This window comes from Phoenix dactylifera, chromosome 2, assembly GCF_051530095.1.
Source record: "Phoenix dactylifera cultivar Ajwa chromosome 2, Ajwa_hap1_PhDact_Kaust_v1.1, whole genome shotgun sequence".
NCBI classification, from domain to species: Eukaryota; Viridiplantae; Streptophyta; class Magnoliopsida; order Arecales; family Arecaceae; genus Phoenix; species Phoenix dactylifera.
In genome coordinates this window covers 33850443-33867696 of record NC_143191.1, presented here as the reverse complement: position 1 = coordinate 33867696, position 17254 = coordinate 33850443, and the positions used below count along the sequence as shown (strand labels likewise).

Here is a 17254-nt window from a genome sequence, read left to right as displayed (position 1 = left end):
AAAACTCCAGAGAAACATACCCTAGGACCATTGGATAAAACTGTGGATACCATGTGAACTCAAAAGACACCTGCGAGTTAACTATTAGCCATGTAGATATACTAGAAAAATCTCTACCCATTTTTTTTGGTTTAACAAAAATCGATATGCCATCTGTATCGAATACCGATATCAAACCGATACATTACGTGTGTTCCATACCACCTATCATGCATATGACCAATAATTCTAGATAAGCATGAGGAGGCACATAATGAAGTTATAGTCACAAGGTGAATCAAAAATGTTTGCAGTTCTCTATCTAATTTTTCTTTTTTTTTTTTTTACTCTACTTATGCAGCTATTTGGAAAACTAACTCGTGCTAGTATTAATCGTTAGAAAATTGATTGCTAGCCGAAAGAAAAAAAATAATAGCCTGTATATCAATCACAATTAAGAGTTATGGTCTTAAAAGTTCCAAAATTGAAGTGGCTTTTCAAGCTTGGGTCTAGATCATCTCATCATTCAAGACTTCAAATCTTGGACTAATAACTTATTAGACATCTTCATTGAAATTTTGTATAATTGTATGTCTTCATGATGCAAACATGAGGCTTGCCCCATTGTAAAGCTATATTTGTACGTTTGGCACGCCGATTGCATGTACCAGTCTTGGTAGGGATATAAGGGGCTGTTTGGATTCCAAAAGATTTTATTATTCAAGAAGGCCTTCTCGACGAGGGCTTTTGGAAGGGTCATTCGCATTCTTTGGGAAGAAGTTAGAGGGATGGGAGAACTGCCGATCATAATTCTAATTTTTTTTTGAAATAACATAAATATATTTATATGGCTAAAAATAAGAGTATCATACGGATACAGCTAAAAAAAATCAAAAAATAATATATTTTGGAAAGCATTCAATAACTCTGTCTTGCCGATCCAAAAATATACTTTCTAGTAGTGAGCTATAAATGAAGCCATCCAAATTTGAGTGGATCATATTCTCCGTTGATACGATTACGAAAGATATTAATAGCTCCAACTAGCGGCCGGATCCGAGAGCGGGTGGTTCTATATACACCCCCCCTATTGCTAAGGACACCCCCCAAAAACCAAAAAAAAAATACCCAAACTAACCTTTAGTGTAATTACCATATTGCCCTTGAAATTTTCTCAGTACACCCCCCTTCCTCCTCACTGCCGCCTCCTCCTCCTCCGCCTCACTGCCGCCTCCTCCCCTCCCCCTCCTCCTCACTGCCGCCTCCTCCTCCTCCTCCTCCGCCTCCCCCATCACCCCTCCTCCTCCTCTTCCTCCCCCCCTCCCCCCTGCGCCCGCTTCCTCCTCCTCCCCATCCCCCACCTCCCCGTCCTCCTCCTCCGCCTCCCCCCTCCTACCCCTCCTGATTCCCCGCCTCCCCCATCACCCCTCCCCCTCCTCCTCCTCCTCCCCATCCCCCACCTCCCCGTCCTCCTCCTCCGCCTCCTCCTCCTCCTCCTCCGCCTCCCCCATCACCCCTCCGCCTCGTCTTCCTCCCCCCCTCCCCCCTGTGCCCGCTTCCTCCTCCTCCCCATCCCCCACCTCCCCGTCCTCCTTCCTCCTCCTCCCCATCCCCCACCTCCCCCCCTCCTCCCCTCCACCTCCCCGTCCTCCCCCTCCACCTCCCCGTCCTCCTCCTCCGCCTCCCCCCTCCTCCTCCGCCACCTCCTCTCACTCCTCTTCCCCCACCTCCCCGTCCTCCTTCCTCCTCCTCCCCATCCCCCACCTCCCCCTCCGCCTCCCCCCGCCTCCCCGTCCTCCTCCTCCTCCGGCGGGTGTTTTGGAGGAGAAGAGCAGGGGTGAGGGGGGGTTTGGGGGGTGTAGAGAGCAATTTAGGTGAGGGGGTGGGAAGGGTGGGGGGTAATTTAGGAATTTTTAATTTTTTAGGAGTGTCCTTAGCAAATGGGGGGGGGGTGTAGAGAGTATTTAATTTTTTTTTAATTTTTGGGGGGTGTCCTGAGCAATAGGGGGGGTGTATATAGAACCACCCTCCGAGAGCTTTTACGAAGTATTTGAACGTCTCCCTTCGGCCCTTCTATCTTCCAGTACTGATTAGTTAATCACCAATAAAAGATTTTAATCACCAAGCTCGGCCCCGAGTCGCTCTCACGTGACAGAGGGCTGATCGAGGGCAGGCGGAGGCGAAGCCACGTCCTGGTTTCGAACTTTACCTGTGCTTACGTTACCCACCAAACTTTCCAGCTGGCAACAGACTTTCCCATCACATCTCACGTCAGTCTTCGCGTACGGCAATGGGCCAAGAAGCCTTCTAATTTCGCCACCTTTTCTTCCTCTGTGCGTCTCCCAACCACGAGAACTGCCCCCCACCGCCGAACGCCTTTTTTTTTTTTGGTCAAAAAATAGGAGGCGGGGGAGGGACTCCTTCATGGGCCATAAGCACATGCCTCCAGGTTATTCGTTTGATGAACCACATAAAGCTGCGGCGGAGACGGGTCCGGGAGCAAGAGGGACGGCGGACGAGTCATGACACTTGGGCTGCTGGTGCTGGGCTTTTTTCGTGGAGTCCAGCTTCGCATGTCCACGTACGTAGGTAAGGTCCCCAAGCTCTTGATAAGCGTTCCACAATATTTTGTAATCATGGAAGTCCGCAGGGGCCGAGGTCAAACCATAGGGACATCTTTTGCTCTCTATTTCCACGTCCGTCAACAAAGATGTGGTCTGAAGCATGATCGGTTTTCCTTCTCTGTTTCCTAGGAACTCGAAGTCAAGCTCATCATGCATGGGCATTTGTATGAGAAGATAGATAGCTGCCAAAGTTATCAAAAATTGATAATAAGAGAAGAACAGCTTGAAAACTTTCTTTTGCGACAACCATGCATAGCCTACTAGAATAAAAGATTCTCTTCGCTCATATTTGATATGATTAAATCATAACCAATTAACTACAAGTATCACACTCTACATTCAGAAACTTCTACGACGCGGATACAATTTTCACCCTTACATAATAACCGATATATTCATAAGTCATAACAATGTGTTAACGGTAGTTCTTGGGCTTAAACGGGCATGCATCGTGGGTTCACTGCACAGGCTTGGGTTCGCGGGTTGAGTTACAATTGGACCTGAATCTGGATATTGGGTTGACACTGGGTTCAATTACTGCTTCCCTTTGGTTCTCCAGAAATCTCAAACGTAAATAAATATGAAAGCAATGGCCTTGAAAGCAATTACAACTTCTCTCTTCCACCTTGTGTTCCATCACAGCACCTTGTTTTAAAAGCTCTTTTATTCCCATTTTTCTCCTATTTACTGAACCACCTTAATAAACATATATAAGCATCACCTGGAAGTTGTTGGCCATGTATCAATGTTAATCAGTATATAAAATTGGGTTTGAGTCTGTGGAGACCTAGAATAAGTTGGAACGGGGGCAGGAGAATGGAGACGTGGACTGGGTATGAGAAGGAAATAGAGGTGATGTGGACTATGGCTGAGATGAGGGACTAAAGAACGGGAGATGTCGATCGGGTGGATATAGGCGAGGGAATGACAAGCAGCATGAGAGAAACCCTAGGTAAAATGACATGACGTGAGATGGAGAGATGAAGAGGGGGAAGAGAGAAGTGCTTGTTGGTTGAAACATGGTAAGTGGGCAGGTTTTCTTGATCAAGTAAAATTAAGCAAACTAAGTGGTCATACAGCTCCTTGCCAACCTAGGGCTCCTCCCTGGCCTCCACTGTATCCCCTAGATGTCGATCTCCTCCATAATGTGGGTAAAAATCTCCTCTTGCATCGTTTGCACTGTAGGATATTGTAAAGCGTCCGATGACTACTATTAGAAGATGGACGACTATCAACAGCAATACACCGTATATAGCATATAAGGCCTTCTTATTTGATACCCATCCATCTCCTTATGACGGCCATTGGATGATGTACAATCTCTATAATGCATATTGGCACCGCAGATGATCTTGTGCACTGTAGAGTGCTCACCACGAAAGAGTTTAGAGGATTTAAGAGTATCATGAAATTATTAATCGGTTGTTCATAGGTAAATTCTTTTTATAGCCTTGTTTAGATAGATGCCTGAGATTAAGTATTTAAAAATTGTCAGTCGCAATAAAGCAAATTTTTAGGTTTTTAGATTTTGTTTTTGTTTGATCATATTTTTGTCTGAGTATCAAAGCTACATCAACTTGGGGAAGGAAACTCTTTTCGAAGAAACTTAATATAGAAGAGGCTGAAACATTGGTAACATGTGTAACACATAAAATTTTAAAAGGAAAAAAAAAAAGGCTTATGTAGAAGGTTGTCACAACCCCACTAGAATCCTTACTAGGTAGCTTTACCTTCAAATGGAACAACCCTGATCTATAAGCCAGCTTTAAACCAAATCCAGAACCTATATTACAAAATCACAGGAAGCATATATTATTAAATTAATCATAGCAAAGGTCTGAACCCATCAATAATGTACTGTTGTACACGATCCAAGAAGGTTAAGTAGACCAAGAGCAGCCTCAATACAGTTAGAGACAAAAAAAAACAATAAATATATATATTTCATTCTTGTACCACTTGGCCAGCATACTTATCTCAATTCACAATAATAAAGTCAAAAGAATGCCACATATTACTTAAAAAGAGATATCGCGAGCAATCTTAATTGGTACCATATTGATACCCGTGAAATATAACATAAATGTGAGGTAGATCAAACAAGGCAACTAAAACAAATTTATTTTGACTGCCTGGTAATAAGAAGATTACACTTTTCTTAGAGCAAAAATGGGGAGAATAAAGATCGGCCATAAGTGCATTATCATATATATAGCAATAGCATTTTCATAATTTTAGGAAATCTAATAAGATTGGTGTTGCTTAGCTGAACTTGCTGACAATTCAAGTTATTTCATGCTCCTTATGGATGTTAAGGTCATTCAAATCAATTAAGATCAATCGACGGATAGATGTTTAGTATGACTCCCTTAGCCTATCTAAGATCTCAATATAGAAACATCATACCTTGTATTAGATGCAGCTCATCACTACCACTACCATGACAATATGCATTTTGGAGTTGTCCAAGCATGGCTATTAGCGATAAATTCTTAATAATTCAACCGACATGTAACCAAGGAACCGAGTCGTAATAGCAACAAATTAAGTAAAGAATCACTCTTTCAACATGTCATCTTCCGAGGACTAGCCCTTAGCAAGAAGCAGGGAAGAAAGAAGAAAAAATGGTGATTCTGAAACCAAAAGCCGAAGCCACGTCTCATCTTAATTACCGGAGGATTTATCCAAGGAGAGCTGCACCAATCTTTCTTGGTCTAGATAAGAAATATGGTCTCTACCCCATGTAACGGCATAGTTTTTATTAGAATTAGGTTGGCCATACAACATCCTTAGTTGAACCATTAGTCGAGGGCCACAGATGGATCCACCTCTCCCCCTCCCTAGCGTACTCAAGGCCTCCATCCACCTCCAACGAGTCTTGGGGCGCCGATCGCGCCATATCTCGTATCCCCTTCATCTCTTGTGGCAGCATCCACTGCGCTGGCCACGGAGCCTTCAGCGACATGGCTAATGGTGGTGCATGTTTGCCCCCACCAAGATATCTGGCAAAGCTCGCACCACCGCGTCAACATAAACTAGGGCCGCTTCACTGTCATCTCCGCCCTTGCCATGTCCGTTGTTCCCTCCCTCATCATGGCCCGCGGCCACCACATCGAGTCCATCCCCGAGCTCCCCCTTCGTCATCTCTGACTTTGCCGAGGATTTCGGCGAGCGGTGCTACCTCCATGGAGAGAGGCTGATTCTTCCTGGAATCAGTGGTAATGAAGATGACCCGAGTCCGGCGAGAGGAACGGGCAATAATGGTGGATATTAAGATTTAGAAGCTCGCTGGTTGGAATGTCCGCATACGGATGCCAAACTAAGCTAAACAAATCAAAATTTTCGTACGCTATTGTGCCGCTTTCTCTGCCGAACTCTCCCACTTGCTTCCCTAAAGAATTCAACAAATATGATAAATCCCCAATCACATGAATTTACGTGAACTGAAATTTTTTTTGCGTTGAGTGCTTGTGCGAGGCCAAGTGCTCCTTTGTCGTGTTTCCAGATGGAGATTATTTTCAGATTCTAGAAATGCTAGTAATGTGAGCTAGCCTGCAATTTTAAAAGCATTTTAATGCACTCTATTCGGACAAAGATGGATAATACGGGGCATAATCCGACTGCAGGGGCTGTTAAACTTGACTCTATGCATGCCACCATGGAGGTTATCTTCATCCTGGTGTGATTGCTTTAGAATGCAAACAGTCAGCTGGCATTAGACATGGCTGATAGAGGTGAGAGGAAGTAAAGTCTTTGTTAGATGGTTGTGATCTTATTTGATGCATAATAAATTTTTATTATTCATTTTCTAATTTTTCATCTTATATAAAAGAAGTAAATTTTATTATATAAAAGAAATGAATCAAGAGAGGGTATCCATGGAGGAGGCATACTTGGGAACTAGCCCTAAGGAATCAAGACACCAATTTTTCTAAAAATAACAGAAGTTAAAGGAATCTATTATGGGTACCGTGTCAAATTGTCGATGAACCCATGCTAATTAATGGATCACTACTGAAATTGCTTAATAATATTGGAAGTTCGAGGGTATATACATCCCATCTCAACAACCTAATTAGTAGCCGTAAGCAAATGCCATGAGGACAGAATTAGGCGGAGTCAAAACAGATGCAAGTCATGTGACCATTGCTAAACTTAATATGATTCAACCATGGCAAATTCTACACTAAGTATGGAGGCAAAGCTCAACCATGATATTGACTGTGATAAGCAAACCAAAGGAAAGGGACTTGGCTATGTTTTGCAACAATATATAGGTATGAGTCACAGGCCGAAGGATTGTGATTTGATCAGTGATTATGCCATATGTGGGATCATGGAAGTGAACCTCCAGAATCACTGATGATATTGGCAATATGGATAGTTACAAGGATCAGAGATTGTTTCATAATTATTATCTTGTAATAAATAAATGAATTGTACTCCTGAAAAGAACCTTCAATACATCAATAAATCAAGTTTTATCTTTACTTTATCCCGCATTTAGATTACCAGTAGGACTCTACCATAGAAGTATCCATAACATAGATTTCTTCTGGCTCCACCCCATTCAAATCCATCTTCTTTCGAATAATGATATGATAGTAGCAGAAGTCCTTAAAGTTCAAAGCATCCGAATCCACGCTACTATAAGTATCATCCTTTCGATTATCTCTTTTTCAGCCACTTGAAAGCCGACGGCATACCCGCGCATCAATCTCTTGCCACAAACTTATCAAACGAGCTTTCAAGCACACCCATCCTTAGGAGGTACAAGAAAAGCCCTGTAAAAATAGAAAAGTAGAATTTTGAACAATATCTAAAAAGGTAAGGTATGTTGAAGTATAGGTTACCACTCACTAGAATTGACAAGGGATGGCAACGAATCAGGTAGGTCATGCGTACTTTTCCATACTCATCTCAAGGCAAGATAGGGCAGGTAGAGTTAGATGGGATGGATTGGACGGATTGGGTAAAATAAAGTTGCAAAAATTATCTTTCTTGCATATAAATCAAACAAATAAAAGAATATAAAATTAAATTTTAGTACTTTATATAGCATTAAACAAAATGAGAGTAGAAGATATAGAATATAACAAACTAAATTTTCAACAATAATAAAAATATAATCAACAAAAATATTATTCTTTAAGAAAATCAAATGTCCTTTAAACTAAGAAAAGCAATCAACTAAAAAAATAAATAACTAAGCATTATGGTATATGACTTTTCACATATTCAATATTTCTCAAGAGTGGAGCGACCGGGCCTAATAGTGAAAATGGATTTGTACAAGAGTTCTATATATATCCAAATCGAGTTCATAGTGAGTTTTACTATTACTGGCACCTGTCTTGGATCCTATATAAGTCCGGTAAAACCCGCTTTATAAAAAATCAAGTCAGTTTAGATACCCAATGGGCAAAGTGAATTGCCACTTTTAGGACTGAGTAGCTAGTAAAGTTTAGAGTCTAGAATCAGCAAGAGTCCACCTGGCGGGGTACAGTAACTAGGCATGAGTGCTGTATCTTTCGCACGAAAGAAGGATTTACCATCCTTCATCCTTCACATGAATCCAACCTTGAATCATCCACCGATCACATTGAGATTAGTGCAAATAGATGAATGATGGAGTTCAAAGCGCTTAGAGATCCATGAGGTGAGGGATCTGGCCATGGATTAGCACTAAGGAAGGCGAATCCTTCTTTTGTGTGAAAGATAAAACTGTGATCCAGTCACCAGAGCTTACCAGCAGTAGTAGGTAAGGGTCCCCATACCTTTCTGAAAGAAAGGGAGGAACTAAATGAAAAAGGGTGCACCACCTTATTTTCCAAGCAAGGGAGGGTGACAACTTTCACCCACTTTCACGATAAGGGTCCAATGGCAAATGACTGAGTGGTCCCTAGGAGGTACTATGCGTACATGATGCCTATACGTAGTTAAAGCAATACAACCCGAAGTTAATGAGACTCCCCAAATTTCCACACTTATTTAATAGAGGGAATAAACAATATGCAGTCCAAGAATATTTAGGATTTTCATGCACTTGATAAATGATTATAAAATCTTAGTTATTCAATCTTTTCTCCACTTTTGATCAACATGCACCAAGGGGAAATGCACATAATAGATATGAAATAACGTGTCCTGGAGATTATATATAGCTAGGGACTTAATACTTTTGAATGGACACGGACTCTTATTCTCATTGATATTATTGTCATAAAGTAGTTACATTACAACCTCTTCTATTGATTGCATTCAGGTGGGGGCGTAGGGTGCCTTGTTCTATCATAGCAATAATCATACGTCATGTATTTCTTCTTCACACGCTGATATGCTGCTTTTTGAGCAGGATTTAATTCTCTATATCTCCCAGCATTCCACCATAGATTTGGCGATGAGCAGGTGGCGCTATCTGAGGCGCAACCGTCGACGTTGAAACCTTGGAACCGCGCATTGAAAGGAGCATGGGCCCAATTAATCTTGGTTCGTCCCCCATCTGTGGCCCAGCTATCCCCATCCCATATACTTGCCATTATCTGCATTGGTTGAGAAGGATATTCCACTCCTTTGGAAGCTAGGTTTTTAAAAACCCGTATGGGGGTGTCATCTACAAAAAACCTGCATCAAGAGTCATGTATATTTAAGGATTGACGAGTGTTTACCATTTTTTTCTAGGGATCAAAGTTTTCTTCTTCTTCTTTTTTTCTATGATTTTTTCTGAGAGGAGCTATACTTACACAATTTGATGAGCGTTCCACAATATTTTGTAATCATGGAAGTCCGCAGTGGGGTCAAACCATAGGTGCATCCTTTGTTCTCTATTTCCATGGCCATTAGCAAAGATGTTAGTTTGAATCGTGATCGGTTTTCCTTCTCTGTTGCCTAAGAACTCGAAGTCTAGCTCATCATGGGTATTTGTATGAGAAGATAGCTGTCAAAATTATTAAAAATTGATAATAAGAGAAGAACAGATTGAAAACTCTCTCTTGGCTCATATTTGATATGATTAAATCATAATTTCCACCATTACATAACAATCCGTAAATAATTTATACACATCTCAATGTCTTTAGTTCTTGGGCTTAAATGAGCTTGCATCGTGGGTTGACCGCAATGGCTTGGTTTCGTCGGGTGGAGTTCAATTGGACCTGAATCTGGATACTGGGTTGAAACTGGGTTCGGCTTGTTGATCTGGATATCAATTACTACCCTTTTTTTTCTCCAGCGTTCGTATATTTTGACGGATTAGAAGAACCGAATGCTACCTCCCATGTTACCGGAGGTACCGGTGGAAAGGAAGTCTCAAACGTAAATAAATATGAAAGCAATTAATGGTCTTGCTGCACTTCCCCCTAGTATTTCATTACAAGTCTACTTTCTCTCCTCCACCTTGTATTCCATCACAGCACCTTCTTTTAAAAGCTCTTTTATTCCCATGTTTCTTCTATTCATTGCACCATCTTAATAAACATATATAAGCATCACTTAGAAGTTAGAAGTCGTTGGCCATGTATCAATGTTAATCAGTAATATATAAAATTTTGGTTTGAGTCTGTGGAGGCCTAGGATATACAATACAAGAAATCTCATCTTTCCCGGCGCTTTTTATAATCTTTACCGACGCTTATAAGCGTCGGCTAAAGTTCCCGCAACGCAAACAGAAGCGTCGCAAAAGCGTTGGCCATACCGGAGTGGCAAATGTTTTTCTTAAAATGCGTCGGCTGTTCCTGTAACATTACGCCAACGTTCAGGAGCGTCGTCTGTTCTGGAGAATTACCGACGCTTATTTAAAGCGTCGGCAAATCTTGGCCTCATTCAATTTTTTCCCGACGCTTATACCTAGCGTCGGGAAAAATGCGTCGGAAAAGGCCATTTTTTCTATAGTGATAAGTTGGAACGGGGGCAAGAGAATGGAGATGTGGACTGAAAATGAGGAGGAAATAGAGGTGATGTGGACTATGGCTGAGCTGAGGGACTAGAGGACGGGAGATGTGAGGTGGATATAGTCTCAGGAAAGAGAGGCTAGGGAATGAGAAGAAGCATGAGAGAAAACCTTGAGAGGATGGCATGACGTGAGGTGGAAAGAGGAAGAGGAGGAAGAGAGAAGTACATGTTGGTGGGAAGAGGAGAAGTGGGAAGGTTTTCTTGATAGAGTAAAATTAAGTTAGCGTAGGGGCCCTACAGCTCCCTCCCAACGCATGATGTTGTAAATTGGCCGATGACTTCCATCAGAAAATGGACGGTTATCGACAGAGATACATCGCATATAGCATGTTAGGTTTTTTTGTTTGATAACTATCCATCTTCTTATGACAGTCATCGTATGATGTACAACACTCTATGGTATAAACTGTGCACCGCAAAGGATCCTAAACACCATTTATACTGTAGAGTGCTCATTGCGGAAGAGTCTAGAGAATTTAAAAGTACCATAAAATCATTAATCGCTGAGCTGGTTCATAGTTAAATTCTTTTTCTAGCCTTCTTTAGATAAATGAAGGAGAACAAAAGTATTTTAAAATTGCTAGGTGCACCGAAGCAAATTTTTAGATTTTTAGATTAATTTTTTGCCTGATCATAATTTTATCCCATTATAATTTTTAGAGTTTTTTAAAAAACTCTTTTTGGAGAAACTTAATATAGAAGAGGCTGAAACATTGTAGTTTGTGAAACGGGTAAAATTTTAAATGGAAACAAATTAATGCTTACATAGAAGGTTGTCACAACTCCACCAGAATCCTTACTAGGTAGCTTTACTTTCAAATGAAACAACCCTGACCTATAAGCCAGCTTTGATCCAAATCCAGAACCTATATTACAAAATCACAGGTATCATATATTATTAAAATAATCTTAGCAATGGTCTGGACCTATCAATAATGTACTGTTGAACACAATTTAAGAAGGTTAAGTAGACCAAGAACAACCTCGATACAGTTAAAGCCAAAAAAAAAAAAAAAAGTGTACACCCACATACACACACACACACACACACACACAGATACACACACACACACACATATATATATATACACACACATATATATATATACACACACACATATACATACATACATACATATATACATACACACACACACACATATATACATGTATGTATATATACATATATTTACACACACATATATATATACATATATATACATCTATATACATATACATACATACATACATACATATATACATATATATACATATATACACATATATATGTATATGTTTCATTCTTGTGCCACTTACCTTCCTACCACCAATAACACGTCGAGAATGCCAGCATACTTTATCTCATTTCACAATAATAAAGCCAAAAGAATTCCGCATATTTCTTTAAGAGGGATATTGCGAGCAATCAATTAGTTAGTTGGTAACATGATATCCGTGAAATCTAACATAAATGTGAGGTAGATCAAACAAGACAACCAAACCAAATTTATTTTGACCACTTGGTAATAAGAAGATGACACTTTTCTTGGAGCGAAAATGGGGAGAATAAAAAGTGCATTATCAAATAACAATAGCTTTTCATAATTTTAGGAAATCTAACGAGATTGGTGTTGCTTAGCCGCACTTGCTGACAATTCAAGTTATTTAATGCTCCTCATAAATTTTAAGGTCATTCATATCAATTAAGATCAATCGACGGATATATGTCCAATATGACTCTCTTAGCCTATCTACGATCTCAAAATAGAAACATCATAGCTTGTATTAAATGCAGCTTGTCACTAACACTAGCATGACACCATGCATTTTTGAGCTGTCTAAGCATGGAATTAAGTTTGGTTTATTCAATATTATCAATAAATCCTTAATAATTGATCCGACATGTAACCAAGGAAGCGAGTCGTGCATAGCAACAAATTAAGCAAAGAGTCACTCTTTCAACATGTCATCTTCTAAGGACTGGCCCCTAGCAAGAGGCAGGGAAGAAAGAAGAAGATAAGATAATTCTAAAACCAAAAGCCGAAGCTGTTTCATCTTGGAAATAGAAACAGAGGAATAAGTTAATTACCGGAGGATTTATCCAAGGAGAGCTGCACCTGTCTTCCTTGGTCTAGATAAGAAAAATGGTCTCCACCCCATGCGACGGCATAGTTCTTATTGAAACTAGGTTGGCCATACAACATACTTAGATGAACCATTCGAATTAGAAGACCCAATAGTAGAGCGGACGCCATTGATCTTAACTCTCCAAACACGAAACTACACCTCCCTTGATTTATAGGCATCTAGAGAGGTCATGGCCGGCAACTGGGGCAAGCAAGCAAGGAGGGCGTGAGGGACTGAACCATCAATCTACCTCTCCCCAACGCAACTTGCTCCCATCCTTTTCAACCCAAGGGGATAGATAGGAACAGCCGGGGCATGGCAAACAGGGGGTTGGATTGGGTCAGATGGCCGAGCGGTGGAAATCTAAGCATCCATCGTTGTCGTAGGAACCGAACGTGGGATGGCGCCATGCAAACACGGCACTGGCTGCTTGCCGTAGAAATCTAATCCGACTCGCTTAGAGCAACCAACCTAAGCTTCTACGGCAGAAATAGTACTCATAGAACCGGACCACTTATGCGGAGGCAAGTTTAGCTTGAGCGAGTCGAGCTGTACTTGATTAGATTGACTACGAGCTTGAGATTGGAAAATTCTAATTCCAAGTTATTAAATCTCTGGTTTGCTCATGTAAGGCGGCTGCCATTGATAATGGAGAGCTGGAAAGTGGATCGATTGTTTTAAGAGGTCTCAGACAAGCTGATCCTTTCTCTCCCTTCTTAGCAGTGGATGTGCCAAGTAGGATTCTCAACTTAGCTGCAGAAGAAGATCTTATTCGGGGATCAGAAATTATGCTGGAAAATATGTTCACCAGCCAACTCGATGTGGAAATCTCTTGTCTTAAAGGATTATTACTCCAAAAATGGATTTGGCACAAGATCTAGGAGAAGGAAAGCTTCTATCCCTGATTGGAATGGCATCTGCTCTGTTCTTGATCCCTTCTGGTATGGGTTGGGTTTTGTTCTGGGAGAAGGTTCTTCTATTAGATTTTGTGACGATATTCAGATTGGGAAGCATTCTTTTGCTTCTCTATTGCATCCCCCAAGAAGAGTGTCGCTACTCTTTCACAATGGTGTAGCTCCGCATGGAACTGGAATGCAGGGGTTGTGCTCTAGAATCCTTGGAATGGAACAGTCTCCAAGAGATCTTCTCCCTTATTCTACTTGGATTTGGTCCTGACATCCCTAAGTGTAACTTTTGCTCTTCTACTGTTTGCTCTGTTCTTGAAAAAAGGTGGCATTCTTTGCCTGCTATATCCTCTTGTATTATTTTCAATTTCTTAATGGAAGGTGGGGCTTTACCTCCTCCTGTTACATCAAAAAAACAGGGAATTAGATTGTTCAAGTCAATTAGACTTGGCCGAGCTAGCTGGCATCTCTCTGCTTGCCTCTTGTCAAGACAAAACTCCAATCGGAACCCATAAGGTGGCACTTTCACCATATTTTCTCAAAAATACTTTTTTATTACTAATACTTTTGTTTAACATATAGTTAGAAAATGAACAAGAGAGTTTGTTCTTAAGTCAAATCAAACTACAATAAATTAATCGCGAGGACCATGTGGGTGTGTATTTAGTCTCATATCGATTATTCGCCAAAAAAATCTTGTATACTTATATAGAATTAAGAAATTCATAAAATATTTTTCGACTAGATCTAATGAGATCTTGGGTTGTTATATTATTATAAATAATATCAGAGCAAATTCGGTCCATAATCTATGTAGGCTAGAAAATACACTAATATGCATTCATGGCGGCTGACCACACACGGATTATAGTGTTTATAATTAGATTTAAATAGATTTAAAATTTTTAGTCAAATCATGCTTTTGGTGAGATTCTAAGTTGTCACGTTAACCAATTCCTTTCTATCACGGTATTTGTAGGCTCCAGCTGACGACGAAATCAGAGCACTTGACGGCAACACGGCGAGACGAACAAGCAGCGCCATCTAAATTCTAATATACAAATAGTGGCCGCGAATTCGAGAGTCATGGGCCCCGTACCAGCTGATGATTCTTTCAAGTGTGCACGTTTGGTGCCGAGGCTTCTTATACCTTGGCTGTATACGTGCAACCCGCTGCGTTTTCGATTACCGGCTACAAAATTAGAAGACACGTGGTGTTCAACCTAGCCATTGTAAGGGCCAGGTCACACGTCCTGCTATGTATTGCTCAAGAAACACGGAAGCAACTAAAATTAGAAGACACGTGGTGTTCAATCAAGCCATTGCACGGGCCTCACACGCACGCGTATGCGCGCGCGCAGGACTACATGCATGCATGCCCTACACGTAACAAATATAATCAACTAATAATAATCCAAAAATACATGCCGGATAACAATTTCCAAAATTTGAATTGGCTGCATAGATTCCCAAAATATTCACAAAATTATATATTTCGGAAAAACTATAACTCGGCCACAATAACTACTTTACAAAGTTTTTAAGGAGCTTGAAAGGTTCTATAAAATAATAATATCAAGGATGGTTCCAAACAAAATTGTAAAGAATTGTTTGATCCAACTAAATCTAGAGTCTCATGCTAATCTCATAATCCAACCTCTACTTATTTCCTCCTATGTCAGGGGCTCTAAAAAAAAAGAAAACTAAAAGAGCGGGCCAACATCAGCCATTTTGGATGCATGATACAAAATAATTTGTTTGACAATATAGAATTTCCATAATCAAAATTATACATATACTTCTGAAATGCTATATATAATCATTTTCTAAATCAATATTCCAATTATAGTTCCAAAAAGTATTTTATAAGGCAATACCAAAACAAAAGTTTCTTATGCCAATATTTTCAATAAGCATTTTAGGATCATTTTCTAAAATAGATTATCGACTCATCAATTTATACAATTATGACCATATTTTTTCTGTGGCAGGGCTTAAAATACTACATTTAACCTCCATGGATTAGATCTGAAGTACCATATTTAACTCATGCATAGTAAGCCTAAAGTAATCAAGTTCTAAAATGATCAAATGCCAGTGTATAATCCTCACTAGCAAGATCCAAAATATAGCCGGACTGAAAATCCAAACCAGAATATAAATTCCAATCATTTTACCAATATCATTATATTTTATTTTTCAATCTACAAATATGGCTCAAACAATTTACCAAATCCTCAATCACACACAAGTATCAAGAGATTTTAAATATTCAACATACAAGTATGGTATTCAAAAAAGTACTTCAAACACTCAAAAATACGCGATCCAAAGTTCATGCAAAGATTCCAATAATTCAGATATATTCAATAAATATGATAATAACTCATAATTAATTATCAGTGCACATAGATTTCAAAGATACTTAAGAGTTTTAATGACATAATAACCTTCTGTCTGATCCAATTTAGATATATAGAAAATAGACTATTCAATTTTTAAAGTATTTCATAATAATTATTATAGAATATATTTGAGAGATATATATAGTTAAAATCACTCTAATTGGGCTGAGTAAACTTAGTAATATTTTGTTTGAGTGCAGACTACAGTCCGATCTAACTACTCCAAACCATCCTCCCAAAAACTTAGTAAACTATAATACAAATATATCTGGATAAAAATATTTTTCTAAAATTCTCTGATCCCCTATTAACTTTTCTTAATTTATTTATAAAAGGTTGGAGGTACCATCTCTAATCTGTCTGATATTAATCCAATTATCTAATCCTAATTCTTTCACTTGTTTGTCCTTAAAAACGATGGTAGGATGAAGGCGATTATTGCCTCGCCAACCCACGGAGGATGCTTGCTACCATCCGCTAAACACAGAGATAAATAGTAGGAAAATGAGCGAGAACGAGTGAGTGAGTGCAGGGAAATAGAGAAGGACAAGAGAGGGAAAGAAGGAGAGAGTGAACGACGGTGGGTCCTAGTTTCTCCGAACACAGGAGTGTTTCTCCACACACACACAGGAGGACGAGGAGAGGGAGAGAGAAAGTGAAAGAGTGAGAGATGGGAGACGGAATGATGGAGGGAGTGTGAGACGGAAGGGGCGGGCCTCGGTCCCTTCCCCTGGTTCCTTTACAGAGAGAGAGAGCGGGAGAGAGAGAGATAGATATATAGAATGATAGATGAGAGTGGGAATTAAGGAGGGAGAGGATGACAGGTGGTTGATGGCCGGCGGTGAAGAGGGGAAAAAGAATAGAGAAGTTTGAGTGAGAGGGGAAGGAGGAGACTGAGACGGTTGCCGGATGGTGGCCGGACGGCGAGCGAGTGGTTGTGCGGTAGCTCAGATGAGAAGAGAATAAGGAGGAGAAGGGAGAGAAGGGCGCTCGAGACTCGGGGGGTTCCCCTCAGTCCCTCTCTAAAAAAAGAGAGAGGGACTGAGGGGAAATGGAGAGGCTGAAGCAGTTGGCCAGGGCCCCCGGGCCGGCCTGGGCTGGTTCATAGTTTTAAAATTTGACATATTCCTGCCTAGATTCCATCTATTATTTTTTGTCACCAAATATTTTTCATTTTTCTTAGACTACTTATGGAATCCTGACAACATACAAATAAGAAAAAAATTAGAATCTTAGTTTTAGATAATAAAAAAAATCGTCTAAT

General features: G+C 40.2%; 1 protein-coding gene across 1 annotated transcript; it reads right to left on the bottom strand.

The window, feature by feature from the left end:
* Positions 1-8736: 8736 nt before the first annotated feature.
* On the bottom strand, positions 8737-12838 carry LOC148714741 (xyloglucan endotransglucosylase/hydrolase protein 2-like). Its single transcript, XM_088716076.1, has 4 exons — positions 12643-12838; positions 11319-11419; positions 9347-9540; positions 8737-9227 (listed from the first exon to the last, which is right to left on the bottom strand). The coding sequence occupies exons 1-4, from the start codon at positions 12806-12808 to the stop codon at positions 8852-8854; spliced, it is 837 nt and encodes a 278-aa protein (XP_088572202.1). The 5' UTR covers positions 12809-12838; the 3' UTR covers positions 8737-8851.
* Positions 12839-17254: the final 4416 nt, after the last annotated feature.